This window comes from Triturus cristatus, chromosome 2_2, assembly GCF_964204655.1.
Source record: "Triturus cristatus chromosome 2_2, aTriCri1.1, whole genome shotgun sequence".
Classification (NCBI taxonomy): domain Eukaryota; kingdom Metazoa; phylum Chordata; class Amphibia; order Caudata; family Salamandridae; genus Triturus; species Triturus cristatus.
In genome coordinates this window covers 1,066,506,033-1,066,524,912 of record NC_140582.1, presented here as the reverse complement: position 1 = coordinate 1,066,524,912, position 18,880 = coordinate 1,066,506,033, and the positions used below count along the sequence as shown (strand labels likewise).

At 48.9% G+C, this 18,880-nt stretch overlaps 1 protein-coding gene across 5 annotated transcripts in view; it reads left to right on the top strand.

Moving 5' to 3' along the window:
• Positions 1 to 18,880, top strand: part of TACC3 (transforming acidic coiled-coil containing protein 3) — a 610,937-nt gene that overhangs the window by 555,270 nt on the left and 36,787 nt on the right. For all 5 annotated transcript variants that reach the window (XM_085642581.1, XM_085642579.1, XM_085642580.1 and 2 more), the window contains exon 14: positions 18,287 to 18,393. In XM_085642581.1, the coding sequence (XP_085498707.1) occupies positions 18,287 to 18,393 (107 nt within the window). The remainder of the gene's footprint in view (positions 1 to 18,286; positions 18,394 to 18,880) is intronic.

The following is an 18,880-nucleotide window of genomic DNA, read 5'->3' as shown; positions in this document are numbered from 1 at the left end:
GTTTCAACCCCATCGTCACGGCCCACTGTTTCAACCCCATCGTCACGGCCCACTGTTTCAACCCCATCGTCACGGCCCACTGTTTCAACCCCATCGTCACGGCCCACTGTTTCAACCCCATCGTCACGGCCCACTGTTTCAACCCCATCGTCACGGCCCACTGTTTCAACCCCATCGTCACGGCCCACTGTTTCAACCCCATCGTCACGGCCCACTGTTTCAACCCCATCGTCACGGCCCACTGTTTCAACCCCATCGTCACGGCCCACTGTTTCAACCCCATCGTCACGGCCCACTGTTTCAACCCCATCGTCACGGCCCACTGTTCCCCCCCCCGTGCCCACTGTTCCCCCCCATGCCCACTGTTCCCCCCCTGCCCACTGTTCCCCCCCTGCCCACTGTTCCCCCCCTGCCCACTGTTCCCCCCCCCTGCCCACTGTTCCCCCCCTGCCCACTGTTCCCCCCCCTGCCCACTGTTCCCCCCGTGCCCACTGTTCCCCCCCCCGTGCCCACTGTTCCCCCCCCCCGTGCCCACTGTTCCCCCCCCGTGCCCACTGTTCCCCCCCGTGCCCACTGTTCCCCCCCGTGCCCACTGTTCCCCCCCGTGCCCACTGTTCCCCCCCGTGCCCACTGTTCCCCCCCGTGCCCACTGTTCCCCCCCGTGCCCACTGTTCCCCCCCGTGCCCACTGTTCCCCCCCGTGCCCACTGTTCCCCCCCGTGCCCACTGTTCCCCCCCCCCCGTGCCCACTGTTCCCCCCCGTGCCCACTGTTCCCCCCCGTGCCCACTGTTCCCCCCCGTGCCCACTGTTCCCCCCCGTGCCCACTGTTCCCCCCCGTGCCCACTGTTCCCCCCCCGTGCCCACTGTTCCCCCCCGTGCCCACTGTTCCCCCCCGTGCCCACTGTTCCCCCCCGTGCCCACTGTTCCCCCCCGTGCCCACTGTTCCCCCCCGTGCCCACTGTTCCCCCCCGTGCCCACTGTTCCCCCCCGTGCCCACTGTTCCCCCCCGTGCCCACTGTTCCCCCCCGTGCCCACTGTTCCCCCCCGTGCCCACTGTTCCCCCCCGTGCCCACTGTTCCCCCCCGTGCCCACTGTTCCCCCCCGTGCCCACTGTTCCCCCCCGTGCCCACTGTTCCCCCCCGTGCCCACTGTTCCCCCCCGTGCCCACTGTTCCCCCCCGTGCCCACTGTTCCCCCCCGTGCCCACTGTTCCCCCCCCGTGCCCACTGTTCCCCCCCCGTGCCCACTGTTCCCCCCCCGTGCCCACTGTTCCCCCCCCGTGCCCACTGTTCCCCCCCGTGCCCACTGTTCCCCCCCCGTGCCCACTGTTCCCCCCCGTGCCCACTGTTCCCCCCCGTGCCCACTGTTCCCCCCCGTGCCCACTGTTCCCCCCCGTGCCCACTGTTCCCCCCCGTGCCCACTGTTCCCCCCCGTGCCCACTGTTCCCCCCGTGCCCACTGTTCCCCCCCGTGCCCACTGTTCCCCCCCGTGCCCACTGTTCCCCCCCGTGCCCACTGTTCCCCCCCGTGCCCACTGTTCCCCCCCGCGCCCACTGTTCCCCCCCGCGCCCACTGTTCCCCCCCCCCGCCCACTGTTCCCCCCCCCGCGCCCACTGTTCCCCCCCCCCGCGCCCACTGTTCCCCCCCCCCGCGCCCACTGTTCCCCCCCCCGCGCCCACTGTTCCCCCCCCCCCGCCCACTGTTCCCCCCCCCCCCCCGCCCACTGTTCCCCCCCCCCCCCCGCCCACTGTTCCCCCCCCGCCCACTGTTCCCCCCCCCCCCGCCCACTGTTCTTTCCCCCCCCCGCCCACTGTTCTTTCCCCCCCCCGCCCACTGTTCTTTCCCCCCCCCCGCCCACTGTTCTTTCCCCCCCCCCCGCCCACTGTTCTTCCCCCCCCCCCCAATCACGGTCCTCTGTTTCTCTCCCCCCCCCCCCCCCAATCACGGCCCTCTGTTTCTCTCCCCCCCCCCCCCCAATAACGGTCTTCTGTTTCTCTCCCCCCCCCCCCCCCAATAACGGTCTTCTGTTTCTCTCCCCCCCCCCCCCCCAATCACGGCCCTCTGTTTCTCTCTCCCCACCCCCCCCCCCCAATTCACGGCCCACTGTTTCTCCCCCACACCCCGTAATCACGGCCCACTGTTCAACCCCCCCCCCCCCCATTCACGGCCCACTGTTCAAACCCCCCCCCCCCATTCACGGCCCACTGTTCAACCCCCCCCCCCCATTCACGGCCCACTGTTTCTCCCCCACACCCCGTAATCACGGCCCACTGTTTCTCCCCCACACCCCGTAATCACGGCCCACTGTTTCTCCCCCACACCCCGTAATCACGGCCCACTGTTTCTCCCCCACACCCCGTAATCACGGCCCACTGTTTCTCCCCCACACCCCGTAATCACGGCCCACTGTTTCTCCCCCACACCCCGTAATCACGGCCCACTGTTTCTCCCCCACACCCCGTAATCACGGCCCACTGTTTCTCCCCCACACCCTGTAATCACGGCCCACTGTTTCTCCCCCACACCCCGTAATCACGGCCCACTGTTTCTCCCCCACACCCCGTAATCACGGCCCACTGTTTCTCCCCCACACCCCGTAATCACGGCCCACTGTTTCTCCCCCACACCCCGTAATCACGGCCCACTGTTCCCCACTCCAAAATCACGGCCCAGTTTCTCCCCCCTCCAAAATAACGGCCCACTGCCCCCCCCCCCCCAATCACGGCCCACTGTTTCTTCCCCCCCCCCCCTAATCACGGCCCACTGTTTCTTCCCCCCACCCCTCAAATCACGGCCCTCTGTTTCTCTCCCCCCCCCCCCCCCCCCAATCACGGCCCACTGTTTCTTCCCCCCAATCACGGCCCACTGTTTCGTCCCCATCACGGCCCACTATTTCTCCCTAACCCCCCAAAATCACGGCCCACTGCCCCCCCCCCCCAAATCACGGCCCACTGCCCCCCCCCCAAATCACGGCCCATTGTTTCTCTCCACCCTCCCAATCATGGCCCACTGTTTCTCTCCACCCCCCACACCCCCCACCCCCAATCACGGCCCACTGTTTCTCCCCCCCACCCCCCTCCCCCCCCCAATCGCGGCTCACTGTTTCTCCCCCCCAATCACGGCCCACTGTTTCTCCCCCCCAATCATGGCCCACTGTTTCTTCCCCCTCCACACACACACACACACCCACACACGCAAGGTGTACGCATACAGCATCTCCTTGTGGTGGGAAAAGCCAGGCATAGATCTCTTAATCCCTTCCAAACATGCACAGTGAGATTTGTACGTTGGTGTTTTCTTGAACACTCTGTAGGAGATGCATTCGGATGCACTGGAACATGGGATTCTCCTATGCCTCTCCTGAGTTCTGAAAAAGATCGTAAATGAGCTGTCGGAAGTGATCTTTTGTCTCTGGATTGGGCCAGGAAAGAATGGTACCTACAACTTCTGAGCATAAGAGTCTGCTCCTAATCAGGCTTTTGCTTCGTCTGTCGCAGCAGCTGGACTGGGTCCTTCACCCAAATCTGCTCAATCTATATGTCCATGCATGGTGATTGAGCAGTGGTAATCATCCTTGCTGCCAGGCAACCTTCCACAAAATCCATTTATTCCAGGCAATGGGACAGATTTCCAGCTTTGTGGGTCCTCTGCTAGATTGACAATCTTGTTTGTTATATTTTTCAAGCCCTTGATGTGGATACTATTGAAGGCTATTTGACCACCTTTGTATTAAGATCTACTATGCACTGACAAAGGCGGCCTCCTGTAGATCTGACAGCCCATTCCACCAGGACAAAGTTGTGACCCTGTGTGTCTGTACCCGACTTCTGTCAGGCTGCAAAATGGGCCTCACTTTATACATTCATGAAGCAATACTGCCTTGACTGCGGGGTCTTGACTGGAAAAGCATTTAGTCCTTTGGGTCCTGCAAGAATTTTTGGTCTGAGTCCATTCCACATACCTCCACCTAGGGAGGTACTGCTTTGGTATCTATTCTAATGTGAGGAATTTACAATTACAAATATCCATCAGAAACGCCAGTCACTTCCTTCTGTCATGCTCTTTGTGGCAGATACTATTATTGCAGATTCCTCACTGCCCTCCCACATCCGTTATGTGTCGTGTCCTCTTTTTAGCATCTAAAAAGGTCCCAAGTTAGAAATTACCACTCTGGTACCAACAGTTGTTTGAGGGTGCAGAAAGGGAATCGCTAAGACACTGATATCTACGTGCAGTACTGACCTAGCGTGAAGCTGCACTGTACCATCTAATGAAACCTGAGGTTATTACAGGTTGTTTTTTTTAATCAAGTCTGGTGTCTGGGGAGTATTCTAGGGCAAAGAATCTGTGGTTGAATAGAGTACCCACCAGAAAGAGCGTTATCGAAGGTAAATTTATTGTTCCTTGCTGCCATTCTCTGTGAAAGCCAGCTTGAATTTAAGTTGTAAAGTAAAGATTTACTTAATGTCACAATGCACATGTCACATTCATTACAAACCGTATTACTTGGCTGTTTGTAAATTGTGGGTTATGACGTTTCTTGCATTAAGCATGCAGGTATGCAATAAAATATGCCTCTAAGTTTAAATAGATGCAAAATGGCAAGTTCAGGTTGTAAAAACCGAAGGTAACGCTCCTAACTGGCACAATTGTGTGGCCATTTCTAAACTGTTATGTTGAACCTAGAAGAGGATGCATGTAGTAATTTAAAAATAAAGCAATGTAAAAATAGACAAAAGAAATGTATAGCTCTGCAATGGTTACAATTATTACCACATATTTGTCTTATAAAATTAATTATATATCCGATTAATCAATATGGTAATGTATTGCACTATAGTCCAAAGTATCTAATATGGCAATTTTCTCATGGATTCTTCTAACTGCAGATTTCTCACCTTGTGAATTTACCCCCTGGCACCAGACTGGAAGACTCAAACGCTTTGGTCCTTTCTCACTGTTGGTGGGTCTATGTGACTGTCAACACTGCTCCGCTTTAAAAAGAGAACACATAAGGTGCATATAAGTGCCACCCATTGGCACGGACATTAGTTCCTTGCTTTCTATGCCTTCAAATGCTGATCTATATGTCAACTTTTTCCTTTGCTCTGTGAAGAGATTTTCTTGGCAAATGTTCCAGTGTGTGTAACAGATGGGTCCTGAAGATTGTCCACGGTGGCTATGCCGGGCCATTCCTTTTTTGACCCAGTGCACCTGTCAAACACATCAGACTATTTCTTTGAGTCATTTTTTTTTTATCCCAAAAAGTGCATGCTCTTATGACCACAGATGCCATAGGGAGCATGCCCGCATTGGACGTAGGGCCTCAACGCTATTCCCACTACTTCCTTGTGCAGGACAGAGGCCTCACTCCTATCCTAGATCTTCGCCCTCTCCTGTGCAAGTGCAAATTCAAAATGCACATCCTGGTCCAGATTCTCTCTGCCTTGGATCACAGAGACTGGATGGGTGCCCTGCATCTGCAGGATGCTTTTTTCATGTTCCTGTCCTGAAGGCTCACATATGCTACCTTCTGTTTAAGGTGGGCGACAAACACTTTCATTTTGCTGTGCTTCCTTTTGGCTTCACCAGTGTCGTTTGAGTGTTCACAAAGGTGATGGCAGTGGTAGCTACCCATCTTTGGAGATCCAGGTATACCAGCCTTCCCTTACCTTGACTGGCTGTCTCTATCACAGATCATTTCAAGATGTCGAATCTCCTGTTCTGTAGTGGGGGATCTCTGTGTATAGTCATAATCTATGAATAGTCCCGCCCATGTGCGGGGACCCCGGAGCAATCAAAATATCTCTTAAGCTGTCCTGCATTTGCAAACCTGCAAAGACACTTAAGAGACAGACAAAATAATACAGCTTAATAACAATAGGGCTGCACTGGCCAGCACTTCATTTGAAGTGAACACAAAAGCCAAAATAAAGTTTAAATTTCATTTTTATTCACATCTGACATGTTCCTTTATTGTATCACACTCCCTTCACCAAAATCCCTTTAAACAATAGAGAGGAAGGGGTGGACAGACAAGCCCTATAGGCTGTCATGTGTCTGCTAAAAGGATACTGTGCCTTTAAGGAACTCTCCAGAGACCCCCGGTATCCCAGGATGCACAGCCAAAGCAAGTTACTTTCAATCTTTTTTCCAGCTCCTGCTAGCAGGACCCGGGAGCATTGAGCTCTACCCTTTTGGGTGGATGTTTTGGATTTAAATTGGTTTTTTTTTTAGATGTAAGTTTGTTCATTCGACGTCTAGAGCCTTTCTCTGCTGCATCCTGTCGTTTGGTGCAGTTTGACCCACTCTATTTTACTTAACATGGCTTTATTTGATAAATGCCCTGAGTGTGGGAGGAAAATGGCCAAGACGGACCCACATGATGTCTGTATTCTCTGCTTATCATCTTCACATGTCCCTGCTACATGTGACATCTGCAAGACTCCAAGAGGACCCTGAGGGACAGAGAGAAGATTCGCCTGCAGGGACAGGAGAAGCAGAGAACAGGTGGGACTTCTGGGCATGGAGGATCTCCTTCCCCATCCTCTGCCCATGCTTCAGCCACTGGAGGGACCTCCGGGCAGAAAAAGGAGCAGAAACGACACCTACCGGCCGGAAGATCCCGCTCGACGTAGAGGACGTCGACGGCGAGAGGTACAGCTCCAGTGTGTTCGCCGTTGATCCAGGGCTCTGGATCTCGGCATCCTCTACGTTCGACGTCGAGAGAGGGGCCGGCGAGACCTAGGACTAGGTCGCCGTCGAAGACTTCACAGTCGACACACCATCGACGTCGTACTGCGCCCCGCAGACAGCGCCGCTCGCCGTCGAGGCGAGCCCGCTCGTCTCCTTCGCCGTTGACTCATAGATCGACGTCGACGACATCGACGCAGAGACACCGGCGAAGTCCGTCGAGACGAAGGAGATCGACGTCGAGGCGAAGGAGAGCGCCGTCGAGGCGACATCGCTCACCGTCGACGTCGAGAGGCTCGCCGTCGAGACGAAGGCGCTCGACGTCGAGGAAAGACAGGGGTCGCCGTTCGACATAGAGGGGACGCGGTTTGCGTTCAACAGCGAGGAGAAGCCGTACAAGGTCGACGCACAGTTCGACGTCGAGGACGAGATCACCTGGTGACGCTTCTTCGGTGATTACGATATCCAGTCGTGGATCTAGGAGAGGAGGACGCTCTCCCTCGTTCGCTTCAGCCTCCTCACGGGGTAGACCCGCAAAGAAGAGAAGGGTGGACGGAAGTCCGGACAGAGCTAGTCCGGGTTCTCCTGCAAGGGGTGATGGACGGAGAGAGTCTCCAATGGACCCCCTGCCACTGCCTCAGAAGCCTCCTACGCCTTCTCCTCCTCCTCTTCCTCCTCTTCCTCCTCCTCCACCTGACCCCCGGCTCCCAGTGGCGCCGCCTAAGCCACCTACGCCACCTCTGCTACCACCGCCTCCTGTGCCACAGCTCCCGCCTTCTCCTCGGCTACCAGTGGCTCCTAAGACCCCACGCAGACTGAGATCGCGCTCTAGATCTCGCCGGAGGTCACGGAGCAGACACAGATCGTCCACTCAAAGGCATGGACGTCGGAGGTATAGATCTCGATCCAGAGACACTAGGTATACAGACTCTTCTGGCACTGGACGGCTTTCCCCCACGTTGTCGGAAACGCCGCCTACTAGAATCTCGCCAGTGGATGATATTGCCGCCTTCCAAGATGTACTGATGAGAGGGGCGGCAAAATTGGGAATCTCAGTACCAGTTCCCCCTACCTCTGTGATATTCGAGACATTACACAAGGCGCATCTATCACGCCCCCTCCTCCCTTTGGTTCCAGGTCTGATTCGGACCCGGCGTTCCTCAGGGTGGACCCTCCCCCGGACTCTGTCATTGTGGTTGCGGCTAGGAAACAACATTCCACGTCGCCTTCTTCAACAGCTCCTCCGGATAAGGAGAGTCGCAAGATGGACTCCTTGGGGAGGAGGATGTGCTCTACGTCGGCCACGACTATGAAGGCTGCTAGCGCCTCCGCTCTGCTGGGTCGCTATGACTGATCATTATGGGACTGCCTGCAACAGTTTGCTGACTCCCTGCCTAGGGATAAACGGGAAGACTTCCAGGAGGTGTTGAATGAGGGCATGATGGTCTCCAACCAGATCATCAGTGCAGCGGGGGATGTGTCATTGCTGGCGGCCCATGGGTACTGTCATGGAGTACACATGAGGAGACATTCCTGGCTGAGACTTACTTCTCTAAAGCCTGAAGCGCAGCAAAAGATTGCTAACTTGCCTTTCTCTGGCACGACGTTGTTCGGGTCTCATGCGGATGACGAAATGGCCCGCATGAAGGCCGAAGCAGAAACCCTGAAGGCCGTGGGGTTGGAAAAACCCAGGGAACAGAAGAGATCATTCCGTTCCTATGGCAGGCGTTATTCTAAACAACGCGGCCAAGGGCGTCAGTCTGGTCAACAACAACACCAGCAACAACAACAGTTCCCGAGGCAGTCCTTTCAAAAGCGCCAGAGGGGCAGGGGACAGCAGCAATCCTCGTCGGGGAACAAAGGCCCGGCCGGGTCGAAGCCCTGAAAGGTCACTTCCCCCTCATCCGTTACCCGCTCCGGTGGGGGGGGAAGTATTCAATACTACCTGGCAGAGTGGAGAACAATAACTCAGGACAAGTGGGTGCTGAATATTGTTTGCAATGGGTACAGTCTTCGTTTCACCAGCCCGCCTCCACAGATCCCACCAGTGCGCTCTCCCTACATGGTGCGAGAGCTCCAGTGGGAGGCGGACATTCTGTTAAAAAAGAAGGCGATAGAGACTGTTCCTTTGAGGCAAAAAGGAAAAGGTCTTTACTCAAGGTTCTTTCTCGTCAGAAAAAAGGACAAGAACGAGTTCAGGCCTATTCTAGATCTGCGTCAAGCAAACAAGTGGATCCGCAGAGAAAAGTTCCGTATGTTGTCCCTGCATCAGATTTACCCTCAGTTGCATCGAGGAGATTGGCTGTGCGCCGTAGATCTGCAGGACGCTTACTTTCATGTGCCGATCGCACAAAAGCATCGCAAGTTCCTGAGGTTTCTGGTAGGCAACAATCATTACCAGTATACAGTACTCCCGTTTGGTCTGAAGTCTGCACCAAGGACGTTCTCCAAGTGCATGGCAGTGGTGGCAGCCGTCTTGCGGAAGAACAAAGTGTTTGTGTATCCATACCTGGACGATTGGCTGATCAAAGCTTCCACGTACCAGGAAGCCCAGTGTCATTTCAACAGGACAGCTGCCTTGCTTCATCGCCTGGGACTGCACATCAACATGACTAAGTCAGTGCCGATCCCTGTGCAGTGTCTCCAGTACTTGGGGGCCTCAGTCAATACTTTGAACGCAAGCGTGTGTCCTTCGGAGGAGAGACGCTTATCTATCCGTGGGAAGGCCCTGCATCTCCTCAGCCCACTCTCCTGCAGTGAGGACGGTGTCCTCTTTACTGGGGTCGATGGCTTCATGCGTCTTTCTCACCCCCAATGCACGTCTGCATATGAGGCCTCTGCAGGAATGTCTGGAGGATCAATGGGACCAGAGGCGCGGGATTTGGGAGGACAAGATTCATCTGTCCCCGCACGCTCTACAGTCTCTGAAATGGTGGTGCTCCTCAGAGAATGTCTGCAAGGGGACTCCCTTTCACAAGGATATTCCGGTCCAGACCATTGTGACCGATGCGTCTCTCCAGGGCTGGGGAGCGCATTCGGGCCCTCTTCAGATTCAGGGGATATGGTCACAGACGGAGATGACTTACCACATCAACTTTTTGGAACTCAGAGCAGTACACTTGGCCCTGAAGGCGTTCCATCCCTCCTTCAAGACGAACTCCCTGCTAGTTCAGACGGACAATACTACTACCATGTATTACCTCAACAAGCAGGGGGGCTCCCGTTCACGCACGCTGTCTCGGGAGGCGCAGACTATCTGGAATTGGCTGGTGGCCAGGAACCTAACGATCACGGCAACCCATCTGCCGGGAGTGCAGAATGCCCAAGCCGATGCGGTCAGCAGGCTCGTTCAAGAAAATCATGAGTGGGTGCTAAACAACGACGTGCTAAGAGACTTCTTCGCAGAGTGGGGCACTCCGGATATCGATCTGTTCGCTACGGCAGAAAACAGCAAATGCCGCGACTTCGCGTCCAGGTACTACCAACCAGGGACAATGGGGAATGCACTATGGATCAGCTGGTCGAACAGCTTTCTCTACGCCTTTCCGCCCATTCCCCTGATTCCGGCGGTGCTGGTCAAGCTGTCGCAATCCAGAGCCAGGATGATCCTGATTGCTCCGGAGTGGCCGAGGCAATGGTGGTTCACCGACCTTCACCGGTCTGTTCTGCCACACCGGCGCCTGCCGTGTCGGCCGGACCTTCTCACGAAATTCGGAGGACAGATGGTTCACCCCAATCTCTCGTCCTTGAGTTTGGCAGCATGGCTCCTGAGCTAGTACAGTATGGACACTTGAACCTACATCAGGACTGTATGGAGATCTTGAAAGAGGCGAAGAGACCGTCTACGAGGACTTCTTACGCCTATAAGTGGAGGAGATTCTGCTTATGGTGCATGGCAAAGGACATTGACCCTACATCCTGTAAAGATGTTATTCTGCCTTATCTGCTGCAGTTAGCTCAATCTGGGCTTAACTTTCAGTCTATTAAGGTTCATCTCGCAGCTTTGACTGCGTATAGAAAGGGCCCTTCCCAAACCTCATTTTTTCAAATCCCTGTGATTAAAGATTTTTTGGAGGGTTTGCGTAAGGTGTTTCCCCCTGTTAGACGACCTTCTCTACCATGGGAATTGAACGTGGTGTTGTCCAGATTAATGAGGGAACCTTTTGAGCCTATTCATAAGGCTTCTCTGCAGCATTTGTCCTGGAAGGCTGCCTTCCTTGTGGCCATTACATCGGCCAGGAGGGTAAGTGAGATTCAGGCTCTGTGTTGTCAAGAGCCGTATACTGTATTCCATGCTTCTAAAGTGGTAATGCGTACTCATCCTAAGTTTTTACCTAAAGTGATATCTGATTTCCATGTAAATCAAATGATAACTTTGCCTACATTTTTTCAGCATCCCTCCTCTCCGGCGGAGAGGTCTCTGCATTCACTAGATGTGCGTAGAGTGTTGAAATTCTATCTAGAAAAGACATCCGCAGGTCGGATCAACTGTTTGTAAATTATGGTTCGGTAAGAACTGGTCTAGCTACCTCGAAACAGTCCATCTCCAGATGGATCGTGTCCTGTATTCAGCTCTGTTATCAGAAAGCTAATAAGACGTTAGGGGGTAAGCCTACAGCCCATTCGACTAGGGGCAAAGCAGCGACTACAGCTTTGCTTCGGAATGTTCCAATCGCTGACATTTGTAAGGCTGCCACCTGGAAGTCGGTCCATACGTTTACAAAGCATTACTGCCTGGACTCTGATGCTAGGGCAGATGCGCAGGTTGGACAGGCTTCGCTGAGGAATTTGTTTGCACAGTAATTTGTTGGTGTTCGGTTTTTACTCCACTGCTGTTTCTTGGTTGGGATGGGCTTGCCATTCTATTCATAGATTATGACTATACACAGAGATCCCCTACTACAGAAGGAGTAGTTTCTTACCTGTAACTCCAGTTCTGTAGTAGGGGTATCTCTGTTATAGTCATAAGCGACCCTCCCTCCTCCCCGGTGGAGTAAACTGACAGTCTCAGGCCTGTTGTTATACACCTTCAAAAAGAACTGAAAGTAACTTGCTTTGGCTGTGCATCCTGGGATACCGGGGGTCTCTGGAGAGTTCCTTAAAGGCACGGTATCCTTTTAGCAGACACATAATGACAGCCTATAGGGCTTGTCTGTCCACCCCTTCCTCTCTATTGTTTAAAGGGATTTTGATGAAGGGAGTGTGATACAATAAAGGAACATGTCAGATGTGAATAAAAATGAAATTTAAACTTTATTTTGGCTTTTGTGTTCACTTCAGATGAAGTGCTGGCCAGTGCAGCCCTATTGTTATTAGGCTGTATTATTTTGTCTGTCTCTAAAGTGTCTTTGCAGGTTTGCAAATGCAGGACAGCTTAAGAGATATTTTGATTGCTCCTGGGTCCCCGCACATGGGCGGGACTATTCATAGATTATGACTATAACAGAGATACCCCTACTACAGAACTGGAGTTACAGGTAAGAAACTACTCCATATCATTGAGGTTCTCAAAATCTGTCACAACTGACTCTCACAGAGGCTTCGCTTCATCAGAGTCATCTTGGATAGTGTGTGCTTTCAGAATCTTTAAACGCCAGTGCAGATGGGCTCAGCCCGTGGTGCCCAGGAGATAACGGAGTTACTCCAAGATGTGGCACACAGCATCTTTCAACAGTGTGGAGAATCCTGACTCAGTCGCTTTCCCCCACCAGGAATGTTCAATGTTGGCACTTTTATCCACTGGAGTTTCCATGAAGGCCCTCTGACACATTTTACTTGGAGTGGATCACAGGACTCCTCTATGCCTTCCCTTTGCTACCCCTGCAGCGCTGATTTTTGAAGATCAGGAACAGCTAAACCCAAGCCATCCAGGTGGCTCTAGATTTTGCCGGAGAGTGTAGTACTCAGAACGTCTGGGCTTGAGCATCTGTCCTCCGATCAGGCTGCCACTTTCAAAGGATCTTTTGTCATAGCAGCAGGGCAGAGTCTTGCACCTGAGCTTCTGCAACGTTCATCTACATGTGTGGAGATTAAGCGGCAACAGTTTCCCCTTTTGACCTTTCTCCCAGGATAGTTGTCATCCTGGCAGCTAGGTACCCTTCCACGAAATCTGTTTATGTAGGTTTCTGGGACAAGTTGGTGGCTTGGTGTGGTAACTGCCAGTTGGTCCTGTTGCTGTCTAACTGTTGGATGCGTTTGCTTTGTTTTTGGCCGCAGGTACTAACCCCAAAAGCATGCATTCACTGGCAAGCTGTAGCTATATCCTAGAAAATGGCAAAGTAAGGATTATAAACTTTGTGTTACTTTTGATAGAAACCGGCTAAAATAGTAATTCAAAGACCATTTTTCATATTAAGACTCCAATACATTGGTGCAATCAGGTTTTTAATAAGTACTAAGGAAAGGTAACTTTTAGAAAATTACTTTTTCCCTACTTAAAGCTCCTGAAGGCTAATTTGCATCAACTCTCCAGCAGCTGCCCAGCAAGTGCGTGACTTGAACGATGTGTGACTATTGGTAACAGAACAGTGGTTTAGTCCTGGTGACCAGATAGGCTTAAACTGTGCCATTTGATCATTAATAGCCTAGGCAGGGCAGCTGGGGTAGACCGAGGAACCCATTATCTTATAAGGAACAGAGGTGAGGCCAGCCCATTCATAGTTTAGGGTAAGGAAGTACATGAAGTGTCCTCAAGCCCTACACTAGTCAGACTGGCCTCCAAACCCATTGGGAGGGAAGCTACCCCAAAAGCTGATATCGAGTGAACATGGGGGAGGGAACTGCTCATTTCTCTGGTCACACCTCTGGGTGGACACGAGCTCTGCACATAGGATAAAGTGTTGTACCCATCTTGGATTTTAGGAATATGGGACACTGTGGTACTGTTTGCAGTAGGGCAAACAGACTGATGAAAAAAGTGGTATGGCTCCATAATCTCCTCCTGCCACTCAAACACCACTCCAAAAACGTTATTGATTACGAATGTCTTCTAGTTACCCCCACCCACCAGCTGGTGCCAACCATAAATGCTTCACCTAAGGCACCCTCTGCAGAACACTTTCTGGCCCTTTAAGGGTCCATGGGCTGACCTGCGTGGCTACAGGAGCACAACAAGCTGCAATAAGTTTTTCCTGCAATGTTCAGCTGGATCTTGCTGGTTGCCTCTGCTGGAGTGAGTCCTGGCTCCTAACTAAGTGCTGTCCCCCAGGTCCTGGGTGCCTTAAGAGGCCCATAGGCGATGTTCCAGAAATGCTGAAAGTTTGGACTGAGGTGTCTGATGCCAATGCACCGTCCTCAGATAAAGCTTTAGGCTTACCCGATGGAGGATTTTGAGCTCCATAAAAATGACTGTCTGTTTAAAAATAGGACACGGATAAACCCGCTTGGGATATCCGACTTGCACTTCATCGTGGTCTGCCTTAAATTCTGCCTACGTCCTGGTCTGCGGCTTCGATAAACTATCATTCACGCTTAGTGCTTTTGGGTGCCATTTTTCCTTATGACTTCAAAATTCAAATCTCCAGTTTAACACTTTTGGTATCATTTTGTTGAATACATTTTACTTTGTTTTCCTAATTTGTTTTGCCATTTTTGTTTTGTGCTTTGGCTTTTACAGTTTTGCTACTGCATAAATATTTTACACATCTCCTTAAGTTAAGCCTGTCTCCTCTGCCATAGAGTTGTAAGAAAAGTCGACCACAGATGAAGATAGTCTAGAGGTTATTTATTGCGTGAAAACATTGGCAGCTCTAACAGCCAAGCCCAACGGACACAAACAGATTCCTGTACATTCCAACAGTCATGGAATGTAGGAGTTCACCAAGAGATGAAGGGAGATAGGGGGGTGAAGGGAGATAGGGGAGAAGGGAAGGGAAAGGAATGGGATAAACCATCAAGTACATTAACAAAATATACAGCGTAAGTTAAAGGTTACACCTTAGCGAATTACATAAATATAAAGATCACATATTGAAATACAACACATAGCTACTGGGGTCATAATAATTTAGTGTTTTTTTACCCTCAGTCACGTGTCAAGTTAGTACTTCCTCGAGGTACAGTCTGCCACCCCTCGTAATCAACTTTCCTAAAATGGTAATCAAAGGTATCAAAATGTATGTGCTATAGATCAGTCCATTGTCTGATCCAAGATGGAAATATAGCAATGTGTAGTGACTGTAGGTGGACTATCAATGTTGGCATGCACAGCAACTCAAATGTGTCCTAGAAACATGAAATCAGATGGTGCCTATATTGTAACCTATTTTTAGTTTTTTTTTAAAGAAGTGTTTTTTCTTTTACTGTCGTACTTGAAAAATGTGCATTTGTGAGGTAAGTGTTTAGGTGCTCATATCAAGTATTAATTTACCCTCAAATATCAGTTTGTTTCTAATTCCAATAAACCCATCTGGTTTAACAATCTGACCTATTTACTTCACTTAGTTGGTGTAAACGACTAAGTCACCGACATAGTTTATATATGACTCCATAAAAAATAAGGTCATTACACCTTATGACCAAATGCAATGTGTGCTATAAAGTCTCAATACAAGCACCCAAGATCTTAACAAAATAAATACAATTATTGTTATGGTCATGTTCTTTTGTTCTAAGTAGTCAAATGCATCTAGCCTTTTCTTTAGGCCTAGTTCCCCATCCTTACTACTTTTGTCACTTGGAATGTGTTAACTGTCCTCGAACCAAAATGCATTGTATCACTGTGGTGTTCAGTGTTTTAAGTCAATAGATATTTAGGATTTTTATAACTCTTGAGTTCATAATTTTTGCTGTCTTGTAATGTTACATTTTCACCCTAAAACATAAATAGTGACGTTTGTAGCGGTTTATAAATTGAGTGATTGGACGTTCCTTTTTAGAAAAAGCCCACCGGAGAGTGCAGCAGTTTGTTTGCAAAAGACTTTATTGGCTTCCGAAGAACATAGAGCGGCTAGCAGCAAATCAGTCACTTCTGTATGGTTGGCTTTACTGTCTTTCTCATTTGCCTAGTTGTTAAATGGTTTGCCTTGTCCATCTTGTCTTATCCTCCCTATGAGCATTTCCATTTTACTTGTGCCCTTCCCCTTCCCACTTTACGGAGCGATTACCTTCTTTTGGTCTTAAGGACTCTTAACTCAACCTCTGTAGAGCCGAGGCTTCTCCTCGCCCCCTCTGTGATGTGCTTGCCCTCTTGTGCTTCCACCCGCATGCTTCTGCCCCCAATCTGGATTTCTTCTCCATTTGCCTTTCTCCCCCGTGTCCCACATTGCTCTCGCCAATTAGCTTTTTTTCCACCTCCACTCATGCCCTTCATGTTGCTTTCTTGCCAGCCTGAACCTTGGTTTGCTTCTCCCTCACACCCACCCATGTTTTTTCACAACTACCCGCTTTAACAAATTATGCTTTTGCAATTAAGTAGGTTTTAAGAAAAAAAATCTTTTTCATATTTCCTAATTCAACTTCGATGCATAAATAAAAGGGGAATAAAGCACCCTTGTCCTTTTGTAGGCACACCTTTACGTGTTGCTCATGCCTACAAAATGACCCAACCGCGCCATAGTTTAAAACATTTTTTATTCTTCCTTAGTCATGCTGCACAGCATCAGGAATGCTGGTATGGGATTGCATTGGCAAAGGTTAGACCGGTTTGGTTTGCCAATACTTGTTTGTTATGTAACAAAAGGTATGTTTCTTATGTTCACCGAATTGACAGACTCTTATGTCTGTAAAACATCTCTTTTTGGAAGATTAGCCAATGACCGGTCACCTGGCATAACAATTCACATAGTCAAGTTAAACAATGCGATTTGTTATGAACATCTCCCATGCACTGTGACATTCAGAAGAGGATTTTAGATTAACTCAAATTTAACCAGTCTTTTATTAGGAATGGCAGAAAAAAATTATTTTAATACCATTGGACTTTTAATGTGGTGAGTCCAATGCTAACAGAGTAAGTTGTCTTCCTTGAACAGTGATTTCATATGAACTAGCTTTTTTTTTTTTTCACACTACTTGATAAGTTATACTTTGCTACCTTTTCAGTATTCGGTTACCCCTGACTGTAGCTCATATATATACAGTATGACTAGATGGTGTTTGTACGTACTTAGGCATAAAATATGATCAGTGCCTCTGCTTCTTTGTGGTCCACATACTGAACAATTGGGTCTCACCTCAAGCATGCTAATGAGTGATAATTGAGAAATCCTGTTATGATGAATCATTATATTAGAATACCATGTACAAATGCACCCTTATAGACTAAATTCAACCACAAATAACGATGGGAAATATACCATTGGTAATATCACACTTTAACAAGAAAATTAATTCTATATATGGCACCATCTAAATACTAAAAAAGAAATGATTTGATTAATTTCCGGAGAAACCCATAAGTCTACTGTACATAACACGCTTCACCAAAACCTTGATAAAATCACTCTGAAGAACTCATGCTCACAATATTGAAGAATGGCAACAATCATTGAAGTAGCATTACCATTTAAATCTAAGATGTGTGTGGTTTAGTTTGTAGAATTTCAAATTTATAGGATTCTTTTATCTATATTGTAAGTAAAACTTTACAATTAGTGTACATTCGTAAAATGTTAATTACGGCTATTTGATTCATTACATTAAGGTAATGTGTTCACCAGTAATCTTCCCTAAGATATGGTGTATAGTTATTGTGAACGCTGAATATAAACATTTTTACTGATACATTGAGGATTGATGTTATGAGATTGTACATTCCGGTTTCATGCAAATAGACATACTCTAAATATACTTTGTTCTTCACATTGACTAATATTTTGAAGTCTGTTAGGCATCCATGTCGTATATGTTCACTACTGTTTTCTTGAGGCTACTTAACTTTACATAAAATATTTGTGTATTTTTTTGTTTTGTTGGTCCATAGTTTGCAGTCCCTTTTAAAATGTGTAACAAAAAATGTAAAAAAATAATTCTACCGAAGTGTGCCATAATATGAATTTGTAACTCGTGTTTATCAGAGGATTTTAACTGTACATTCACTTCTATAACTGTTTCTGCTCTCTAAAAAAATATTTTTTATACTTGTCAACATTGTCCATAGGCCTCAAGGCTTTGCTACATGATAAGGAATGCACATTTTGGCTGTTTTTAACTTTGAACTACACATGTTTTGAAATCTATTTGGATAGTGAAGTGGTAATCATTGAAATCTAGTGATTGAGTTCATTTCATTCTAAAATGAAATTTGTTTCTGCTGTTTAATAGCATTTCCTCTTGCAGCTAGATACTGTTGGAATTGAGTGGATATAAATATATATGACTGACAAAAATGTTGCAGTTTTGTTTCAAACTAAACTGCTATCATAGTTTTCAGACTTTGCATGACTTGATTGTATTGCAGCATTTATATATTGCATTCCACGTCGTGTTTGATAACCACAAATGTGTGGTTATCGTGTTATGGGACGCACCACGTAGCAGTGTGTTCACAGATGAAGTGTGAGATACAGCCGCTCCATTCATGCATGTAACATTGTATTGTCAAATGAGGTTAGTCTCTTGTTTTGCTATGTAGTAAAACCACTAACTTCTCTGTAGAATGAAGAAGCTTTGAAGAAATGTGTTGAGAATTATGCTAATAAGGTTCAGAAGGAAGAGCAGCGGTATCAAGCACTTAAGGCACATGCAGAAGAAAAAATAAATAGGTGAGTATTTTCATAACAAATGAACTATTGTGCAAACCTTGAGATGTTTGAACACATTCAGTACAGCCAAGGAGTTAAATGTGTTTTGTGTTTTAAAACATTAGACGGTATCCTTGGATCCTGTATTAGTTCCCTACTTTTACCTACCTTAGATATTACTATGTGACTTCAAACTAGCTTACAGTAAAATGCTGCCTGTTATCCAGTTAGGCTTTTCATCCTGGTCTTGGTGCAGTTGGTAGTTACTTGGCACTTCCAAGTAATTTTTCTCCTGTGACCCTGGGCTCTAGATACTATTGGACTGTGCATTTGCTGCTAAATATATATATTTGGCTCTTAATTTTCCATGGTTTAGCACAGATGAGCAGACTGCTTCGTTTTGGAGGTGATGTGGGTTTAATACTCATCAAAGCACTCACGCTTAAAGTTGACTGTCTAGTGAGAGCTGTTCTTTAAAGTATCGTAGGTCTTGATTTTCAACAGTAGT